The 21,192-nt window shown below is 36.4% G+C and overlaps 1 protein-coding gene across 27 annotated transcripts in view; it reads right to left on the bottom strand.

The window, feature by feature from the left end:
* AFDN (afadin, adherens junction formation factor) overlaps window positions 1–21,192 on the bottom strand; it is a 131,497-nt gene that overhangs the window by 66,808 nt on the left and 43,497 nt on the right. For 18 of the 27 annotated variants that reach the window (XR_008748050.1, XM_055809994.1, XM_055809971.1 and 15 more), the window contains exons 7-13: window positions 16,373–16,484; window positions 15,788–15,955; window positions 14,166–14,210; window positions 7,912–8,006; window positions 6,991–7,253; window positions 5,343–5,412; window positions 3,062–3,180 (exon numbers count right to left, since the gene is read on the bottom strand). Coding sequence is in view for 26 of the 27 variants with exons in the window: in XM_055809994.1 (XP_055665969.1) it covers window positions 3,062–3,180; window positions 5,343–5,412; window positions 6,991–7,253; window positions 7,912–8,006; window positions 14,166–14,210; window positions 15,788–15,955; window positions 16,373–16,484 (872 nt within the window). In the remaining variant the exon portion in view is untranslated. The remainder of the gene's footprint in view (window positions 1–3,061; window positions 3,181–5,342; window positions 5,413–6,990; window positions 7,254–7,911; window positions 8,007–14,165; window positions 14,211–15,787; window positions 15,956–16,372; window positions 16,485–21,192) is intronic. The other 9 variants (XM_055809977.1, XM_055809979.1, XM_055809993.1 and 6 more) reach the window with 1 other exon arrangement.

Here is a 21,192-nt window from a genome sequence, read left to right as displayed (position 1 = left end):
GCAATTTGAATGCCTCTCTAAAAACATTTTCTGCACACAGCTACCAAGGTGAAAAAAAACCCTGTGTATAGTAACAGACTAGCACGCTTATTCTCTTCAGAAGGAATTTTAAAAGTTTAAAAAACAAAGTAAAGGTAAGCTGCAGCTCACAGATAGCTCTGTAGTTTTGAAACATACAACTATAGCACAAGATAATCCTCTTTACAACAAGTACTCCTGCTGAAAGGCAGAAATACAGAAATTTAATGATCTTCATACACATACAAATGTACAGCTAGAACTCAAGAAATATTAACAGTAAAAGCCTGAAAAATTTCTGACAGGCTATAAAAGGTTCACAAAGAGGTTTTGTTATCTTTTGTAAGAGGAAAGTTACAGTTAAAACACTAGCAATTCAACAAGGAGGAGTTAAATCTTCAGAAAGTTTCCAGTTCTGAAAGAGACATTCAGGATGCCCAGGCACTCTAACAAAAGAATGCAGAGTAGAATCAAGTTGTATTCTACTATAACTTCACTGAAAGCATTTAAGACACCCCTGCTACAAAACACTAAAACATCAGGAATTCAGTTCAGGTGGAAGCACAGTTTTCTGCCCCTTTTTATTCTTTTTTCTACCGCTCACATCTCTGAACTCTGTTTTCTGTCTAGTGAATAATAAATCTACCTGAAGGTACTAGAAGCTTTACAACTTGAAACCCTGCATTACATGTACCTTATCTTTCATCCATTTATCATAGCAGTTCATCTAGATTTAAAAGCTGATTTATGTAGACAGCAATACAATCTTGTATTTTTTCTTAAGATTTGAAAAAAATTGTTTTCGCAGAATCACAGAATTGCCAAAATGTGAAAGGCCCTCTGGAGCTCATCTGGTCCAACTTCCCTGCTCAAAACAGGGTCAGTTAGAGAAGGTTGTTCATGACCTTGTCCAGTCAGGTTTTGAGAATCTTCAAGGATGGAGACTCCACATCCTCTCTGGGCAACCTGATTCAGTGTTCACTCACTTTCACAACAAGTAAGTTCCTCCAACTGGGTATTTACACACATTGATAAGATCTGTCCTGCGCACTCTCTTATCAAAGCTATGTAATTCCAACTCTAGGTACCCAGTCATTCTTTTCATAAACATGTTCTTTTTGTCAAAGCTGACCAAGACATTGGATTCCAGAGAAGAAACAATTGCACAGAAGCCTAAGTTGAAAGGGACCTCTAGAGATCATGTGCTCCAACCTTCTGTTGAAAGGAGAACTTTATCCAGGGTTATACAGAGCCTTGTCAAGCAGAACCTTGGCAATTTCCAGTGAGGGAGATTCTACCAGTTCTCTGGACAAGGTACCACAACGTTAATTTGGTCTCACAGTGACTATTCTTCCCCTCTGCTCCCTACAGCTGGGCAATTTTCCCCCGAAGCAACTTGTGCTCATTGCCACCCATCAACCAGCATCCTTGTGATGACAATGCCTCCATCTTCTCTATAACTACCCTTTTAGGTAGTAGAAGATTGTGATTAGATCCACCTTGAGACCACCTCCTCTCTAAACTGAAAAAAACCCCACAATCCCTTCAACCTTTCTTCACACATCTTGGTGGAGATGTCCCTTCACATCACAGGACTGTTGCCAGTTTTTCCAATCTCTCTCTTGAATTGGGGGCACCAAAACTGGACACAGTATTCCAAGTGTGGCCTAACGAATGCCAAGTAAAGTGGGATGATCACATCCCTTGATCTGTTGGCTGTGTTCTTGCTGATGCAGCCCAGGACATAGTTTGCCTTCACTGCTGCAACAATACACTGCTGACTCAAGTTTAGCTTGCTGTATACCAGGACCCCAGGTTCTTTGTAGCTCTGTTGAAACGTAAACAGACTTCAGCCTACACTGCTCTTGGCATTTTCTGTCTCATGTTCAGGCCTTCACATTTACTTTTGTTAAACTTCATGAAATTCTTGTTGCATAGGTCTGTTTTAACAGTAGCTCTTCTTTGTGGCTTATTTGCTGTCCTCCAGGTTTGGCATTACCCACAAACTTGGCGACAATGCATTCAATCCCATCACCCAGATGGTCTATACAGTTACTGAGTAGCATCAGATCCCGTATTGACCTTCAGAAACTCAATGCACAACCAGCTGCCAAGTTAAGCTTTGAGCCATTAATCATCACGCTTTCAACCTGCCAGTTCAGCCAGTTTTCCACCCATCTTGTGGTCCACTGATCTAGACCATATCTTATCATCAAGGATGTTCTGGGAAATTGTGACAGTGCCTTGCGAGAATAAGGTAGATGATACTATGCTCAGAGCTCTCCCCTCATTAATTATGCAAGTGATTTCATCATGGAAGCCAGTCAGGTTGGTCAAGTATGATTTATTCTTAGTAAATTAATGCTGTCTTTTCTTAACAACCTTTGTGTGCCTTGTGATAGCTTCTACAAGGACATGTTCTACTGTTTTCCCAGGGCCTGAATTAAACCTGATGAGGCTACGAGCAAAATGGGATAGCATTTATCTACCTAATAACAGCCACTGTATCATAAAAGCAAAACATCAAGACTAGATGTTACACATATTTATGAAGTACATAACTTTACAAGACAAACATTCAGAGGTAGCTAAAATTCTTGCTCACAAGACTTGCCGACAACATTACTGTAGAAATACGAATGAACTGGTTATGTCCCTCTCTAGAGCAAATCACATTGCCTTGCCACTGACAAATGAAAATTTCAAATAATTGTACTTTTGTTATTAAAGGCATTTCATATGACATGCCTAACCACAAATCAACAATACTGTGACATAACAAGCAGCTTGGCTTTACAAAAGAGAGAACTACAAGTAACAGAATATTGAAGCAAAGTAATAATTTATTATTTTTTTAATATTCTGAGGGGGTTTGCTTTGATTCTTAATCCTGGGTTTTATTTGGAGTGAGATCTCAATAGAAATATCCTTTTCCATAGGGAAAGTCAGGTAGTTTAAAATATTCTAACACACTGCTTGATTTATCAGGAAAACATATCCAGTTTTTTCCATTATGAGAACTAATGGAAAACACATTTCCTACCTGCTTTCCTGTCTGCGGTAATCTTGCTGCTGTTCTATTCTAATCATCGGCTTCACCATTCCTCGTTCAGCTGTGCTGGATGCTGATGATGTCCTGTCACCATCAAGCCTGCTGGTGCTCTAATTCAAAACAGCAGGACAGGTGCTTAGCATGCAAACATTGGATTAGTCAGTATTTGTGCCTGGCACTATTAAAATGAAGCGGCAATCTGAGGCTTGAAAAGAGATGGAAAAACAGAAAAGAGTACAGCACAGAATCCAGCAGCTCAGCAGGTGTTTTCACCACAAAGACGCATCAAAGAGCACACTTGCAATTCAGCAGATGACAATGGCCAGCTACTTGTTAATGCCTTGCAAGAACATATAATGAAAATTTCAAATGTTCTTCTGTAGGAGTTGCGCAGTTACTCTTAACATATACTCTTAAGAATAACTGAGTTATTCTTACACAATAAGAATGAATTGTTAAAGAAAACTTTAGCTAAGAGACAAAGTTAAACATGCTAACAGATTTGAAACTGGCTATGCTCCCCTACATTACTGATCCATGCCGTAATTTATCTGTTCTTAAGGAAAGTCTGATCTGCTAGACAGCACAGAATTTTCTAAGACGTTGCAATTCAAACTACTCATTATTTTTTTTTTACGTGCAGTTTCATCTGTTTTCTTTCAGTGTCACAAGCTCCTTAATAGGAAGCTTTTAATTTATGATTTCAAATTACATCAAACCCTGAAGAGATAAAACATGCTGCTTTAAGCTGCAAAATATGTAGCAATTACTTTTCAGTATAAACATTTGAAAACAAAATATTGGTAGGATTTCAAGTGTTTTCCTATTGCCTAAGAAATTTCTAGAAGTAAATAATTTGCTTTGACAAGAAAACCTAGCAAAAAGTGCATCTCAAAGCACGAGTTTGATAACTAGTTTTTTCAGTACTGATGTGCCAATCCATGAATCTCTTTTCATCAGGTCTCAAAGAACTTTAATCGAAGTTAGTTACCCCTTTTCCAAAAAGAAAAGCAAACTCAATGAGTAACTGTTAAAAATTAAGTAATTCACCAGTAATTTAACTGTCATGCACATTCTCAAAACAGTACAATTCAACAACAACAAAAAACAATCAAACAAAACCATTAAATTTTCCCAAGCTTTCTTAGGTCCACCGAAAGTATTTTTCTAATGAGTCTGAGGAGAACATGAGGTACGCTATATAATAATGTAAGAAACTCCAATTCTGAGAAATTTTGAGGCATTTTAATAGTTTACAATTTTTTTTTTCTCCCAAGATGTCACTAAATAAATTCATATCAGAGGTAAAGCAGGCATCCAAGATTAAAAAAAAAAAGCACAGTCTCAAAGTTAGAGAGAAAGGACAAAAACTGAATCAGAAGTCTGTGGCAAGAAAAAAAGAATTGAAAGACTAACAAATATATTTTAAAATCTATCAGACCATTATTAATACCTCCACTGTACCAATATCACTACATTTCCTTACAAGTATTTCAGTTTTATAATAGCAGTAATAAAATACGAAAGGAAATGCATTTCTGGGAGGACTCCCACATCTCATACTGCCGAAATAGTTCATTCTCTCATTTCATCTGAGGCATGTGATCATAGCACCAAGAAAGGCATTAACTATGGTGTCATTTTACTCTATGTTTGCTCTTGAAAAATGAAACTCTGGAACATAAATTATTAGCAGAAAGATAGTGCAGAAAAAAAAAAAAACCAAGAAGAGATTACAACCTTATAAAATGTGTATTATTATGACTGCAGAGACAGTTTGTTTAGTCAGTGTGTACATAGGAGCTCTACTGAAGTTAAAGTCACATCCATTAAATTTTAAGTCTAGTTAAACCGAGATTGAACATCCTTTCAAGTTTTATATAAAACATGTATTTACCCTACTGGAGATAATAGTCATAACCTACACACATGAGATAAAGACGTATCGTTTCTAAGAGGAATCTCTAACCTGCATGTAACCTGCCTTCAATAGGTTAGTTTGGGAAGAAACTATTCTGAGCTTGAAAAATTTCCTTTTCTTAGAAAAATTCTTGGCACAAAATGCATGCCAAATGCTAATACATACTTGAACAGAACAGAGTGAGGGAGAGCAGGAGAGCACACCTGATACCCAAGCCCACCACCACCAGGAAATGGATGGGGAGAATGATGAACTCACCGCACTTTACCACATACTACTGATATTATAATTTTGACCTAACTTACACATGATCTTTTATTATTTATTGCTAATTTAGTCATACTATAATACCTTGCTTGTTGGTAATGCTGTTCCGCTGTGAACATCTCCCTCCAGATCAAATGTGGTTTCCTGAACAGCTCTAAAAGCAAGCATAACATTTCAAGTCGATTTCCAATATTATATTGTTAAAACATTTAACAAACAAGGAACAGAGTAGCTAAAATTAATAAATTAAAATGCAAGAGGTATACCATCAGTCCAGTTAATATTCACTTTTTAAAACACTGCATCAATTCTTCATACAAAAGCACTCAAATATGTACACATAAATTCCTCTGGAAAAACAGGTTCTCAGTTACATTTTTTCCCCAGTCAAGTAGAAAATATAAATCACATGAACATAAATAATATAAATATAAAACCACATTAAAATGTGTTCAAGGTATTGTATTCACTGTAGTAGACTTACGATTTTTTGCTCAGCTTTTCAGTACTGTATGTGCAACAATCTTGACAATGGAAATCACTCATAAATCACAGTAATGGATTTTATTATCTGCTTACTCTAAAGATTTAAAAAATATTTGATTGTTCAAGCTGCAGTAGCCCTTTGCCAGAGATTCTGCTGTCCAGGTAAAGCTCTGCAGTGGTACAGTATAGTTGCCTATGTAAACCTGCAAGAGCATTTTTTTATTGATCTGCAGGCTACATGTAGAACGAGCTTAAGATTTAGGCAGATACATTACACAACAGATAAATGGCTGGAGGTCTTCCTAGAGACAGGTCCTACAACAGGCACACAGTGTATTTTCACATTAAAATAAAGTGGAGAGAGAAAATGGTTACAGTATACATCAAAATTAATTCAGCAGATTAGCCAGAAGAGCCTCTTTTCCTAAGTATCTTTCTCTCATTCATCCCCAAGCCAATTTATTTCTTCCCTAAACCACAGTATACTACAATAGTAGCCCCATTTGGACCAAGAGGATGGAAGATACGATGCTATTTTTTTCCATGCTATACAGTCTGCTTTTAAGGTTGTTTCTCCTGAATACTTCTACAGTCACTGAACAAAATACCTGAGCCCCTAGAAGTCACTAAATGTATAACTAGTATTTTTATTATACACCTATGAAAAATATGAATATACAAAGAAACAAAAGGATGGACTTCTGGACTGTTAGTCCTTGCAACACAGAAACTAAAAGATAAGTAATCACACTGTAAGGAGTGGTTGCCATATTACGGCATTTAGTTCTCTACCTTGACAGTCTCATTTTGTGATTACCTTACTTAATTTCCAAATCCTTCTAGTTAAATTTCAAAACTTACTATCTGAGAAAATACAAAAAAACAGGCTCTCTGAAAACATTCAGCAAATTCTTTACTTTTCCTGGAGGTTGGATGAACTTCAAAATACATTTTAAAAAAGGTATTCCACTGTTTTTAATACAGAAAGGAGCATCAGGAAAACTCATCTGAATACTTCATAATGGAAAAGACACTTGCTAATCCTAAAAAAAATCACAAGGTGGAGCTCAAGTATTAAAATGGTTACATATTTAAAACTTAAAAGCAGCTGCACAGAAGTCACTTAAAGTCATACTTTAGTCACAGGCCATTTATAATGCTCTCATTCTCTTTTTTTTTTTTTTCTTCCCCCCCCGCCAAGGCTCCCCCCCTTCACCTCAGTGGGAAAAAAATAAATTTTACTCACCCAGTTTTGTGTCTTGGACCTTTGACCATAAGACTTGCATCAATAGGTCTTTTAGGAATAATATGATCCTGAGTGGGATCCACAAACTTAAATACATGAGATGACCCAAACTGAACCTTCATTCCGCTTTGCAGCATAGTGGTTTCTGAAATACGCTGACCTTCCACGTAGGTTTCGGCTTCAATGCTTCTTGGGGTTACAGTAACAACTCCATCCATATTAGTGAGGTCACAGTGATGAGGCTGAATTCCTGGACCAAATAACTGGAAAAAGAATTCATTAACATAGAATAAGCTAAATTATACAGCAGTAGAAATTAAAACAAAAAGGTTGAGCTGCAGCTTACCCTATTTACAGACTAGTAACTTTGCTTGCTTAGGAATTTAACATAGATGAGTGGTACTAAAACCAGTTAATTTCACTTCAATCTTCCTTGCAACAGAGATAATAAAACATACATTAAACTAAAACGTGCAGCAGAAATCCCTTAATGAGGAGGTTTTCACTTAATTCATATGCCGTTCAGAACTGCTTTCTTCCACTTGCCATTTTGATGTAAAAATGTATTTACAAGTCAACTAACTGCATTACACATTTAAGAAATCCTACCTCACTCAAAGGGGTTGAGACTAGGACTTGAAAGCCATTAAGCAATTATGATAATACTGGTACATACCATCTGATCTAGTGATGAAAAAGAATACCCCATGAAAAATAATGAAACCCTTTCTCTCCTCTTAAAGCAAGAGAGAGGAAATAAAATAAATCAGAGTTACGACCGTTAACATGAAATTGCAGCATTATTTACCCTTCTAGCTTTGAAGGGTATTCACATAATATTTTAATAGTTTTTACAATTATACATAACTGACCAGAGATCAGATCAGTTCTGTCATCTGAGTCTGCTTTCCCCCCCCATACCTGAATGGAATTGTCATCAAATTTTTCGGTTCCAACTTCAGTGACACTTAACTGTAGACGATAAAGCTTTGGCTTATCTCTGGAGTCAGAACCATCTGTACAGCAAGTGACAAATATTAATTTGCAAGTAAAATTTCAAATACTGACACAGTATTTCTACATTATTGCAATTTACTTCAGAGTAGCAACGTTCACAAAAAAAAATGAGTGACATTCTTTCAAGATTTATTGGGAACTTAAGTTGTTCGTTGTAGTGTGAAAACATTGAAAGTAGACAGAGCCCACTCAAAGTGGTTGTATTCTACGAGTACAAAGAACTAAGTAATCCAGAACTCCTATTCTGTACATACTTTGCGAAAGTTTCTCTATTTCCTCAGTAGTTTAAGTAAGACAATTTTTGTTAATCTCGAAGATTTTATATATGTATACCAATACGGGTTAAAAAGATTTAGAAAACAAGGTATCTACAGATCTCTATTATTACAGTATTTATTTATCTTAGTAAAAGTACAGATTATCAGCAATATGTTCTGTGAGGTGGCCAACATGCCAAACCTGTTTCCTGTTCATCAGACAGTGAAATCGGTATTAAATAGCTACTGAAAGAGCATCTTACAAAATATTTGCCAATAACCGATTTAGTCTTGATACACAGCACTTCTGGCTTATCTTCACAGTGCCACTGACCTATACGTTCATCTTGCAGAAAATGAAGTCAAAGATAAAGTTCAACTTTCTCCTCCCCCCAGAAGAACATATTGTCCAAATAGAATAAAATCTCGCAAGACACACTGGATGCAGCACCAGATTTAGCTGTTGCCTTCACAGGCTAACACAGATGGGTTTTGGTATACATATAAATCTTCCCCACTTCCCAGAAAAGACTACAACCTTAAATACTATCAGATACTAAACTAGTAGTGCCACTTCTGACTTCTCAATTTCTTCTCCAAAGGGAAGATGCAAAAAAGGGAGGCTGCAAGGCAAAGATTATCTGTGGACATGAACAGTGATTTCAAGTCATCCCCAAAAAGCATTTGAGAATATTACTAAAGCCATGGCAGACACAGTGATACTGTCTTCAGTAGGATACTAGTCATCTTCAAATTTTAAATTAAAGTCAATATAAACAGAATCTCCAGCATTACTACCAGGATCTGTTTATTAAAAACAGAATGTGAGCCATTTAACTCCTTGGGGTGTTGTGATGTTATTGGGACATAAAAGACATCAGGCAGAGACAGTCCATAGACTACTACTATAAATACCAGAGTTAAGTGCTGATCCTATAGTAATATCCACTTATTGAACATACTTAGAATCACGATTGTACCAGTTGTATGTCATCCATCACAAAAGAAGTATTAAAGATAAGAGCACTCAGTCCCCTAAGTATTTGTCAGGTACAGGGATAAACCTTTCATTAAATCACAATATTTGAGTCTAGAGACATACATCAAATATCACTGTACACTTGAAAAGGTAATACTAATACAGTATCTTCAGCAATTTAAATTGTGTGCAGTTTTTAATACTTAACAATGCCAATTATAAATTATATGGCTATATCTTCAATGTCACCAAATGCAGACATGTAATACACTACTGAATACATTTGGTTGCTTACCCCCAATTCTGTGAGCTGTTATTATGTCTCCCCACAACTTACACATCTAAAACCAGAGTAGCTTCTTCATTTATTTATTTATGAATCCAAAAGTCAAACATTTCCTCCTCCTATACACATGCAGTTTGCTAAAACCGGCACCCAAAAGATACAAGGTTCTGTTTGGATGCAGAGACCCTTATTCCACATGCAAAAATACTGGAATTTCAGAAGTCAGTGGCATAAAAGTCAGGGATAGTTATCTAGGGGTTTTGTTAATAATTTCTTATGGCACCTTCTCCTAAGCCCTTTACATACAGCTTAAAGAGGCGGCTTTATGGTCTAGTGATTTCACTGCTATACTAAGTATTTCCCACCCCACACTTTTTCAATTTTGACCTCTTAAAACCACCACCACAACTTTAAAATATTCCTACATATTTCTGAATTATTCTGTAAAACACATGATAAAATACTATGGGTTTCAAGTGTTTATTTAAGATAACTTCTGGATCTCATTGCTGAGTTTAGCACTTGTGCATAAGTGATCGGTACCAAGATCCTGCTAATAAACGTTTGCCTTGCACTACTGTATATATCAATACAGATTCATGTCATGTAAAATGTGCTTTCACATAAGAAATATATTTTAGCATCACGATGTTTCTTCTGAGACAAATTAAGACTGTCTTGTTTCTCTGGAGTGTCCAATGTAACAAGAATAAACTTTTAAAACCACAGCACTAGATACAAACACTTTTTTTTCCTCCCAGGAAAATGAGAAAGATTCAAGGAGTTACCGAAAGTTATTTGGAGCACAAGTAATCATCCATCAGCAAAAGCCAATTTCTACTGTAAAAGGTATTCTAATCTTGAAGAGAATTGCTACAAATTCTAAACAGGATGAAAGGCCTTTTTGTTCTAGGGGAGGGATGCAAGAGGGAAGGAAGGTTGCATTATACTACAGCGTGAAGTCCTGTATTTCCTGTTTTTCAGCTGAAAGCTCTAAATGTTGTTTGGAATGCATTCCTCGGCTCCCTGCAGCGGGATACAGATTCTGACATACTTATGGCAAAGTCCCTGCTCCCCAAACCATGACAGTCCAAGAAGACTGTTCTTAGCCTCAAAGCACCAAACTTTCAAAGACTACTGATGGCTCAGAAAGGCAGCACGTACGTTCTAAGTCATATGACTAAAAGTTCAGAATTTGATGTTTTGGTGGTTTTTTTTTTTTGGGGGGGGGGGGGGGCAGGGAGAGGCACACGTGAATATATATGGGTTTTCTTCTCTGACACAACAATAACTTTCTTTTAATTCAGAAACTTGAAAGCTCAAAGTTCTCAGAAAGGTGGGCAGTAATCAGAAGAAGCAGGAAGAGGCCTAAGGAAAATGGATGAATTCTATACAAACTTGTTCGGTTTATAAGTGTGCATAAGTAAACACGTGCCATGGAAGAACGATGGCCTGTACTCTATTTATGGCACCCACAACTGACTAGCAGAACTAAACAGGCGGCAGAAAACCTCTAGGGTTTTTGGGTTTTTTAAGCCTAGAAAACTGAGTTGCAACATACCTCCCAGACACAAGCTGAAGAAGCAAGACCTAGGACATTAGCCAGTACTGCATACACTAAACTTAGCTTTTCCCAGTGACAACATATGAGAATTCAAACAAACTTGGTATGGTTTGCATTAGAAATAAAGTTTCACAAGTTATTTTCCCCCATGACAGACATACATGTACAAAGATACATACACATCTGTGTATACTGCCTACTGCAGTTTGAAAACTGGTATTTCAAGAGGTAACCCTCAGCCAAAAACCAGACCTTATCATCAAAGGCCAGGCAGGAAACAATGATTTAGGAAGAAAAGGGTTATTCAAAAACCCTACAGCACATAAATGTACAGTAAAAACCTCTATAAAACAGACAGTATAAAGAAGATGCACAGTATATTACTATTCACCTGTAGTCATTAGTAAAATTGTTTATGTAAAACCTGTGAAAACTGTGGCTTTCTATCAATTTCCACACTAAGGATGCAATACAAAGATTTCACGACTTGGTTTATGCAGTTACAGGTCAATCACACTTGAAATAGCAAAAAAACCTGTGTATGGAACAGAAGTAAACAATCACTGTAAGCTCATCAACTCAATGATGTACACAAATATACATTTTTGATGGACTGAAAAGAAAGCCCTTCATGGCTATATATTTTAAATGCATTACTTCACCACTAAAATGTGAAGCTACACCATTTTGCAGATTATAATTTCAATTGATTTTGCTAATCCAGTGCTTGAAACAATGCTGGGAAAGAGTACTGACTTAAAACCAGACTAAACCAAATGATGAAGATCAGATCATAGAAAACAAGTAAGCCCAAAGTTGAACAAAAATGTGCACACAAGAGACTGCACCTATTCAATTAAAAATTAGTTAAATCCACATTTGAAAAGCAGCAGATTTCCTCCTGTACAAGTTTATGAGTGCTAAGAGTTTTGACAGTAAGAAGTTTAAGAGATTGGTTGGGCAGATTTAAAATATCATGTCAAATTCAGGAGATAATTCTGCTATTGTATTTCAGTCAGGGTGTGCACTTCCAGCAGAAGTAAACATTTTTGGTAAAGGAAGATGCAGCGAGGAATGTGACAGACAACAAAGCTCCCTCAAACTAACACGTAAATGTGTTACCACATAGAGAACTGCAGTTCTCTTCTTGGAAAAAAGGTTGGATTGGGAAACTGCCCTGGCCAAGGCTTACAAGGTTCAACCTCCTGTAATTCTTCTGTTGGAGTTATACCTGCATATTGTCCGCATCTCCCACTGCTGTCAGTTCTACAGCTCAGGGTTGCTTTTTTGTGATGAGGCAGAGAGAGAAAAGACTTCAGGTTTTGCCTTTTTTTTTTCTTTTTTTTTTTTACTTTCATAATTTTTTATAATTTTTACTTCAGGCTTGTAGGGTAAATCGCAGGTGCTTACATCCTAAAAAATGTCTTTTTGTCATTTTTCCTAGCCTTTAAATATTACGATCAAACAACTGACATTAGAACTCATCAGCAGATTATATCTGTTATTCACAGATAACAGACAGTATGAAAGTGCTTTCATGTCTCACTTCAGTCTATTTCTATCAGACTTATCTCAGTTTATTGGTTCATTTACATGACTCGGAAGACAAGAGACAATTTCTGACTGCCACACTTACAGCCACAAGTTACTGAAGTGTATCCTCTACCATACTGTGCTGAATCTAATCTTCAGTATGTAAAGCAGTCAATACAATCAGCAACACCAGCAGCTGTTGAGAAGCAGAAAAAATGGGATATACGTCCAGCAGCAAACTTACTAAAATTGTGCGACTGCACAGGGCATGAAACTGAATTCTGCCAGGTTCTTCCACAAGAATATAAACAGCCAATGTTTTGAAAGAAGGACACTTTCACAGGAGTTACTTCTACAATAAATCCAAGTATCCTGAAATCCATTGTTCCAAAGAGACAGAATGGACTCTGGAGTACTAAGACCTCTTTTCACACTCTGAGATAAATGTTTAAGTAATTGCAATTTTTTTTTTTTTTTTCCCCAGTGAATTGCAATCAAATTTTAAGCTTTCTGCTCAGTGGTCAGATGTTCCTACACAGCTTATCTATGCATACTAGTTCAGCACACTCTGCAGAACTTTTCTCTCTCTGGAATAATGCTGTTAATGAAATGGAAATCTGAATTCAAAGAGTTGAGCTTTGGGAGGTGTAAGTTTGAACAGAGTTCTTTAAATCCCAGTATTGTACTCCATAGCCACAAAGGGGTGAGCAACAATGACAGACACACAGTACTTTTATAGCAGTCTAGAAAACAAATGAGGAAATAGATGCTAAAAAAACTAGGGAAAGAAAAAGGTACTTTGGTAGACGTTTCACAGTGAAGAAGAAAGTGGCTTTGTATTCTTGTCTATTTGACCAAACCAGGCCATACCTGCACATTATACTAAATTCTAAGAAGAACTAAAGATCCATAAAGATTTGTAGGGTATCAATTTCAAATGTTGCAGATACAAACTGAAAAAGTCTCTACTGTCTAACCTGGCTAAATCTCTTTGACTTACACCATTCATGTTAGACAACACCACAAACCAGGCAGAAGAAATACTAAAGGATGCTATGGAACACCACAGAGCAGAAAAGTGAGGTCACTTCACCAGTAGTCCAAATACAATTTCACATAAAAATAATCACGGATTTCATCCACTGCATCAATGCGGTCAAACACTACAAAGTACAGTTAAGTTCCATGCCATTTACCCATTTCACTTTTGAACTATGAATTTTACAAGCTAACGGATCAAAGAACATTTTTCTTTCTACCACAACACTGCTTGTAAACCACCCTGTGAAATTTAGTTCTTAACCTTAACTGGAAAGTTGAACTCTTTGGATGGTAGCACATTCATGACCTAATTGATGTTTGTTCACAGACTGAATAATTAAATGGCAGCTGACAAGATAGGTAACTACTTGACAGAAGCAGTCCCTTAGAAAAAAAAATAAGCAAGATAGCCTTTCATTTGTCAAAAAGAAACAAAAGATTTACAGTCAGTGATGTTTTTAGTGACTAATGAGAGAACAGTATTAAATATAGCGTTACCTTCATAAGCGTGATAGTTGTAGTAGGCAAAGTGATTCCTTCTCCCTGGGGTTAGAAACACATGCAGAGGACCCAGGTGAAGGCAGCACCAGCAGGACAGATACCATGCAGAACATGCGGAAGAGGGCAGGAAAAGACAAGACAGGAAAGGGTGAAACTGTAGCCAGAAAACACTTATTCAATTTATAAGGACAAAGCGCATTAAACTCTTTCAACTTTAGAAACTGCATAGAATATAAAGACATCAATACTACACAGTTACTGAATGAAACAATCCTTATTGTTTAGAAAAGCGACAACAAGCTGTTAGAAGAAAAACATGAACAATAGGTCAGTCCCACAGGCACAGTGCAACAGCATTGCCACCTGTGGCATTTCAGATTGGTTTTCCTCTCTCAGCTAATGGATGTCTTGCTCCACTGCCCAAGCGCAACCTTTTAATACTCAAGGAACTAGGCTGCATCAGAAGTAAAAGTTCAAAGCACAAGAAATTGAAAGTACTATTAAAAGAAGCCAAAATCATGCAAATCAAACCTCAGCATGTAGAACACCATATAAAATACATTTAATACTTAATATAGTCTCTGTAATGCTCATTTTTTTTTTAAAAAAAAGGCAAATGAAAACAAAACCAAAAACAAAACAAAAACAAAAACCAGCACTACTTGACTATGAAGTTAACCTTTTCTTGCAGTTCTGATTAAAGTTTTCAGCACTGATTTCCAACCTTGCTTCCTGAAACTTAAACAACCAGACTTTAAACTGTAAATGACTTGTTTGGATCCCTGAGCGTACTCAAGTTACACTTAATAAGAAAAAAGAGCTGCAAATAACTGAATCACCAAAAGTGAAAGCTCATACCCAAATCTGTAAACATGAAGACAACAGAAGTTAAAAGTAGAAGTTATATGTGTTTTATCAGTTGCGCTATAAACATCCAAGCTCCCCTGGCTGTTCCTAGATCATAAAATTAATTGTAAACTGCAATGCAGCCCAGAGAGTTGCAACGATGCCAAAATAAACCCCAGCACTACTAGTGATTTGAAGGTTCCATATAGGCTGAAAAATGTTTAGAAAGTAAGCTTGATTTTAAAATTTCATGTTCTTGTTCTTTTAAAAATGTATTTCTCATATATGGCACTGTTAAATATATCTTACTAGGTATGTTACAGTATCCTTCTGAATGTAAATCAAACCAGATTTAAGTAGTGCTTTTCTGGTTGCCTCCCCCACACCACAAAAAGACACGTTAAACTATTTTACTTATTACCAAGTTTTAAACCCCCAAATCCAAAGGAAGTTGAAGACTGAATGATTTCATGATTTTTTTGGTTCTTGAAACACTTAAAACTTCATACTTTAAACCGTGGCAATACAGACAAAGTCACAGTCAATCATTCCCCATCTTTTTTTAGTCCAAACATTTGCAACTAAAAATTCAGTATTACAGCAACATGCAGCCCTACTTCTAGATAGCTCTAATTCAGAACCTGACATCAGAAGAATGACTGATGTGATATTCACTTACACTGCCAGACTTTCTTACACTTCCAATGAAATTTCTGGAAAATCTAAATGACTATGTATAACAATTTTGACTATTACATAACCAGCATTCTTACCTGGGCTTAATTCTACCAGGTATGGTAGTTTCTCTGGAGGAAGGCAAGAGCCGTAACCAGACCCGTCAACTCTTTCCTTCCCCTTTAATGGCTTTCCATCAATGATTTTCTTGGATTTCTTTGGGACATAATCAGGAGGCCGCCTCTTCAATTGAAAGACTAGTATTCCTAAAACAGAGTATCATACATCCTTTGAGTCTCACTATCAGTGAACAAGCACACATCCAACATCTATTACTTTTAAGTGTTCCTTAGGATTACTTTCAGCTTACTAAGTTCCTGACACTACTTTATGTAGTTATTTTTAAGTTAAAACTATTTAAAACATTAATAGCATACTTCCCCACAGTGAATAATATAGAAACTTCAGTATAAAATGCAAACTCTTTCTACTGCCTAAAGATCTATTACTATAAACAGTGCTGAATGAAATAGTAATTAACTCTAAATGCACCTAGAATTAGAAGTGCCTGAAAAACAAAACACTTTAAAATGTATGTTCAGATTTCTTACTTTTCAGGGTGTCTGCATCATTAATTTACAACATCCAAGGCACAAAAATCTCTTAAAGATTTTTTGACATACCTTTATCACTAGGCCACTCCCTAAATATCTGCAGTGGACACTCATCATCATCAAGGATAGTTTCTTTAGCACCTTTATCATCAGAGTGCTGAGCACCAGGAGGCAACATGACCTAGAAAAGAACCATTATCAGTTTTCAGAGCTGTTGGTGGACAATTAGATCAGAGGGTTCAGGGATGCATCTTCTGATTTTCTTTGTTAATTTATAACAACAGATTAAGCAAAAAAATTCAGTAAACTGCAATGGGTTTTGCTTTCCAAGACTTATTCTCTCTCTTGCCTCTTGTTACAGTTAAATCGCACTTCCCAGCCGCACCACACATATTTAAAAAGCTACCTTACACTTAAGGTAGACAAGACAATCTTCCAGTAAACAAAATTAATCCAATTTCTCAACAGCTAAGCAAAAAGCAAAGAAAGAAAAGCAAAAAGCAAAGAAAGAAAAGCAAAAAGCAAAGAAAGAAAAGCAAAAAGCAAAGAAAGAAAAGCAAAAAGCAAAGAAAGAAAAGCAAAAAGCAAAGAAAGAAAAGCAAAAAGCAAAGAAAGAAAAGCAAAAAGCAAAGAAAGAAAAGCAAAAAGCAAAGAAAGAAAAGCAAAAAGCAAAGAAAGAAAAGCAAAAAAAGGCCAAAAAAAGAAAAAAAAAGAAAAAGGCAAAAAACCTACCAAAAAAAGAAAAAAAAAGAAAAAGGCAAAAAACCTACCAAAAAAAAGAGTAAGACTTCTTCATGGAGGTGATAAGCAAAAAAATGAAACTGACGCTTCCTTATTATCTCACACATTGGAACCAGCCTTTCATTTTGCTAATGCCATTCTGCTAATGCAACATGCAAGTATCTTTAGAAACGGGAAGACAAGCTCGCAAAGAGAATGTCATAATACCTTCCACATCATTGTCTTATCCAACCTTTACCTGCTCTACAGAGACACTACAGGCATGACTGGAGCATTTCACACAACTGCTTCATGCTGTCTAGCTTTAAGGAAGAACCAAAACTAAGTATACTTTGGGAACAGAACCGCAGACGACTCATAACTTTTACAACTACATTCTTAGAAGACGGAGGAAGGAGAAAACCTTGATTCATGAGTTCTGACTCTAAAAGAGACACAGCCTGTGATTTAATGCACATTTGCATTACTGCTCCCCACAACCATCAAGCATAAAACACAATGACAGGCAGTATTATAGTGCATAAGTACCTTCTAAGTTAAAGATAGATCTTTCAAAGTAAAAAAAACCAAAACAACACACAACCTACTCTTTATTCCCTCAATGTTATTTAAATTTATACACAGCTCTATTTTAAATCAACTACTCAAAATTATTCCCATCTCTGAACCATGACCCAGGTAACACCTTCTGAAGTAACATGGCCATTGGCAACTGCACGGTGCCTGCTGCAGCCCTCAAGAGGCTTTTCCACTCCTGTTTGTCACCTCCTCCCCACACCCATTTTGGTGCTAACCAAGTTCTCACAGATCCACCCCAAACACCCTTTCATCTTCTTCCAAGAAGGAAACAAGTACATTTAAGATCAAATGTATGTAACTGAGTCACTGGCCGTTCTCTAAGACATCTTCTATGCAAAACCTGGCTAAACCTAGGACTAATTAAATTACCTTTGAATTAGATTTTCAAATAGACAAGGTATTATAAAACAAGGAAAACATTAAAATGTCTAAACCAAAGGGAACCAGGAACACATCTACACTCAGATCTTACCTTGGCAAACCACTCTCTTCTATTTCACATCTCAGATTTTAAAATCAATTATATCTATAGGATAATTTTGATTAGCTAATTAAAGTAACACTGAGTTTCAAGCCTTATTCAACAAGCAACAATTTTTAAATTCTAAAGCCCTGGAAAGAGAAGGTAACCAATTACAACACAAGAACTACATTCTACAGCATGTGTACCAGGGGCTGACCAATACCGGACTAGGGAGCAACCCGAAGAAAACCAAAATGCAGTGAAGTTAGAGGACAGATGAGATATAAATACATAGGTGCTACTACTTGACTCTGATATTACTTCTGCACTGGAACTTGGATGAGCATCTGTAATTAGCACTAGGCTTAATGGCAGCAACGGTAAACTAGAGAAGTGAGAGAAAAGTGGTCACAAAAGCACTAATCCCCTCACCCCTGCAGCCTTACCATTCCTCCCATCTCTTGGGAAATGTGAGCAGTAACTCAGACATACCTCACTTAAAAGACTGTGTATGACCTACCCTGCAGAAAGACACAAAACACCACATCTGAGCTTACATAGGCCAGCAGACTTCTAATTGTGATAAAGCCATTTTAGAAAACATTTCTGTGTTTTAGGCGAATGCTGCCTCACCATCACCCACAAAGCTGAAATCCCTACACTCTAGGTTAACAGAAAAACAAGGGAACAAGTTTATATTACGATTGGGTTTTGGCTTATGGGCAGTGATTTGCTTTCATTTTGAAAAATAGGAGATGCTGTTAAATATCCTTTCATGAATTTGAATCCACACAGACTGCTGAGATCAGGCACAGATATCTCCCTGATTTCTGTGACAGCGTAAGAAACCGAGTTAGGTAAAACCAGCTTAAGATCACAAGTCTTGGAAGCAGTTTGTCAGCTGACAACCTATGAACTGAAACAATGCATAACAGATAATTAAGAACAACATACTCTGCTTCCTCATAATTGCATTCATGAGCACATACAAATTATCATAAAGCCATTTCAATCTACACTTATCCATTTAAAATGCAGTGAAACATGCAGAAAATCCAAGCTAAGAAATTTAAATGAAGTCCATAGCAACTTAGAACTTCCAAGACATTTGCTGGGATAAACAAGTAAGGGAAGATAATACCTAGAGGCCTCTGTGGTAAGCAACAGCTACACAGAAAGTTATCAGACCTATCCTTAGCAAAAGTTTCACAAAAAAAACCCCATGTTGTAATAAGTCTTCAATAAGCTCTTTTGTTATTTTAATGCTTTTTAAATAAAAACCTCCTATCTACTGCATGTTTTAGTATATCTGCTTATTTAAATGAATGAATCCTTGATTTTCCTTACAAGTTGGGAACACAGGCTCCGCACATGCCCCTAAAACGAAAAAAAAAAAAAAAATACAACCAAAACACTGGAACTTGCTAAGAAAATATTTAATGCCTCATGTCTGTAATGTCCATTTCTTAAAAAAAATCCAAACAAAAAAACCACTCACCCAAAACCACAAAACCAAAACTAATCACCATGAACCACGTGTATTTACTTGACATTACTTACACCTTATCCTCGAGTAGAAAAAAAATAACAGCACGCTAAAACAAAAGTCTAATCAAGATTCGACTTGAGAGATAACTGGTTTCCCGCATGCTTCAAACCTTATGCCCTAAGTGAGTATGCACAGGTAGCTTGGAATGTCCAATTAATTTGACATCTTGAGAGACGTGCAGTGAACCCTGTATTATTCAGAGAAACTCAAACCAAGCAAACCAAAACAAACAAAACATTGGAACAAATGTACATCTGTTTGATTACATAGAAAAGCACTTTGGAAGAGGGCATAAAGGTACAGCCCGATACACCACAAACCAGGGTATGGAAGCAAGCAACTAACAGGAAACTGCCATTTACAATAAAGGTTGTCAATGGTAACCATTAAGAAAAATTCTTACAATGTTCATCCTTCCACTCAAAGTTCAGAACTGAGTGAACTTTACTACAGGTACTTATGCAGCCTTATAAAGCTCTTGTCATGTAACTTAAAACTCATCTTAACTATTAAGTAAATTTCAGCTGCTTAAGTCTTTGAAGATGCTTCACCTACCACCCAAAGAGAATAAAACATTTTTAACATCCCAACCAATAAGAAACTGAAGTTATACATTCCACTGTACACTGTTTTAAAGCCAACAAAAATAATAGAAATGTGTGCAAGCCAGATTTGTCTTCCAGAGAACACGAAAAAGACAGCTATGAAACTTCAGTGTAAAGAAGTACCAATGACCATGACAACCTATTTAGCACCATTTTTGTTTCCAAAAAAGAAAACAATGACGAAAGACACATGGAGCTAAAGCTAGGATATGTTAACGTTTCAAGCAATGAAAGCAACTTCATAAAATATTCAGCAAAAAGAGATTTTAGAAATTAGGTTAAAAATACTCAACTTTTTTTTAAAAAAGGATTATCATATCTAAAACCCAAGCACTACATCAGAAGAGGCACTAAGAAAGGCCAAGTAGATTTCAGACAACTACAGTGACTTATGATGAACAAAACAGTAAGGTCTCACACACTTAAAGGTTTAAAAAAGATCTGCTATTAGCCAGTGTAGACCACTCACATATTTCAAACATTAACCTAAACACACAAGTTACACCAGTATAGAAATATATATTAAGAAGATGTGCTGCCCAGAAAAGACAAAATATTTTCCAGATTTGCTTTCCAGTAAACTAATTTAAATCAATTTGCTTCACAGCAAAGACTTTGTTAATCCTTCCCAAGATCAAAGCAACATTCCTCAGACTATTTTCTACATTAAATAGCCCCACACAAGATCAGAGAACAAGGGAGAGTAAGAGACCACCACCACAACAGTGACTTGCAGTAGTTTCCCTGCTAAGTGTGCAATCGCTTCAAAAAATTCCCTAGAACATAAATATTTTGTAATACATCATAATGCCATCTAACTCTGAACTAATCAGACTAATGCAAAACTAGCTTCCACAATTCTCTTGAACCAGCAGAAAAACGAGCATGTCAAGTCAGCAGCCTGTTTAGTAACATTAATGATTGAGAATCATGGATTCCATTTACAGAACCG

This window comes from Falco peregrinus, chromosome 7 (assembly GCF_023634155.1).
Source record: "Falco peregrinus isolate bFalPer1 chromosome 7, bFalPer1.pri, whole genome shotgun sequence".
Classification (NCBI taxonomy): domain Eukaryota; kingdom Metazoa; phylum Chordata; class Aves; order Falconiformes; family Falconidae; genus Falco; species Falco peregrinus.
Note: the sequence above shows the minus strand (reverse complement) of the source record. Positions and strands in the feature narration are given on the sequence as shown.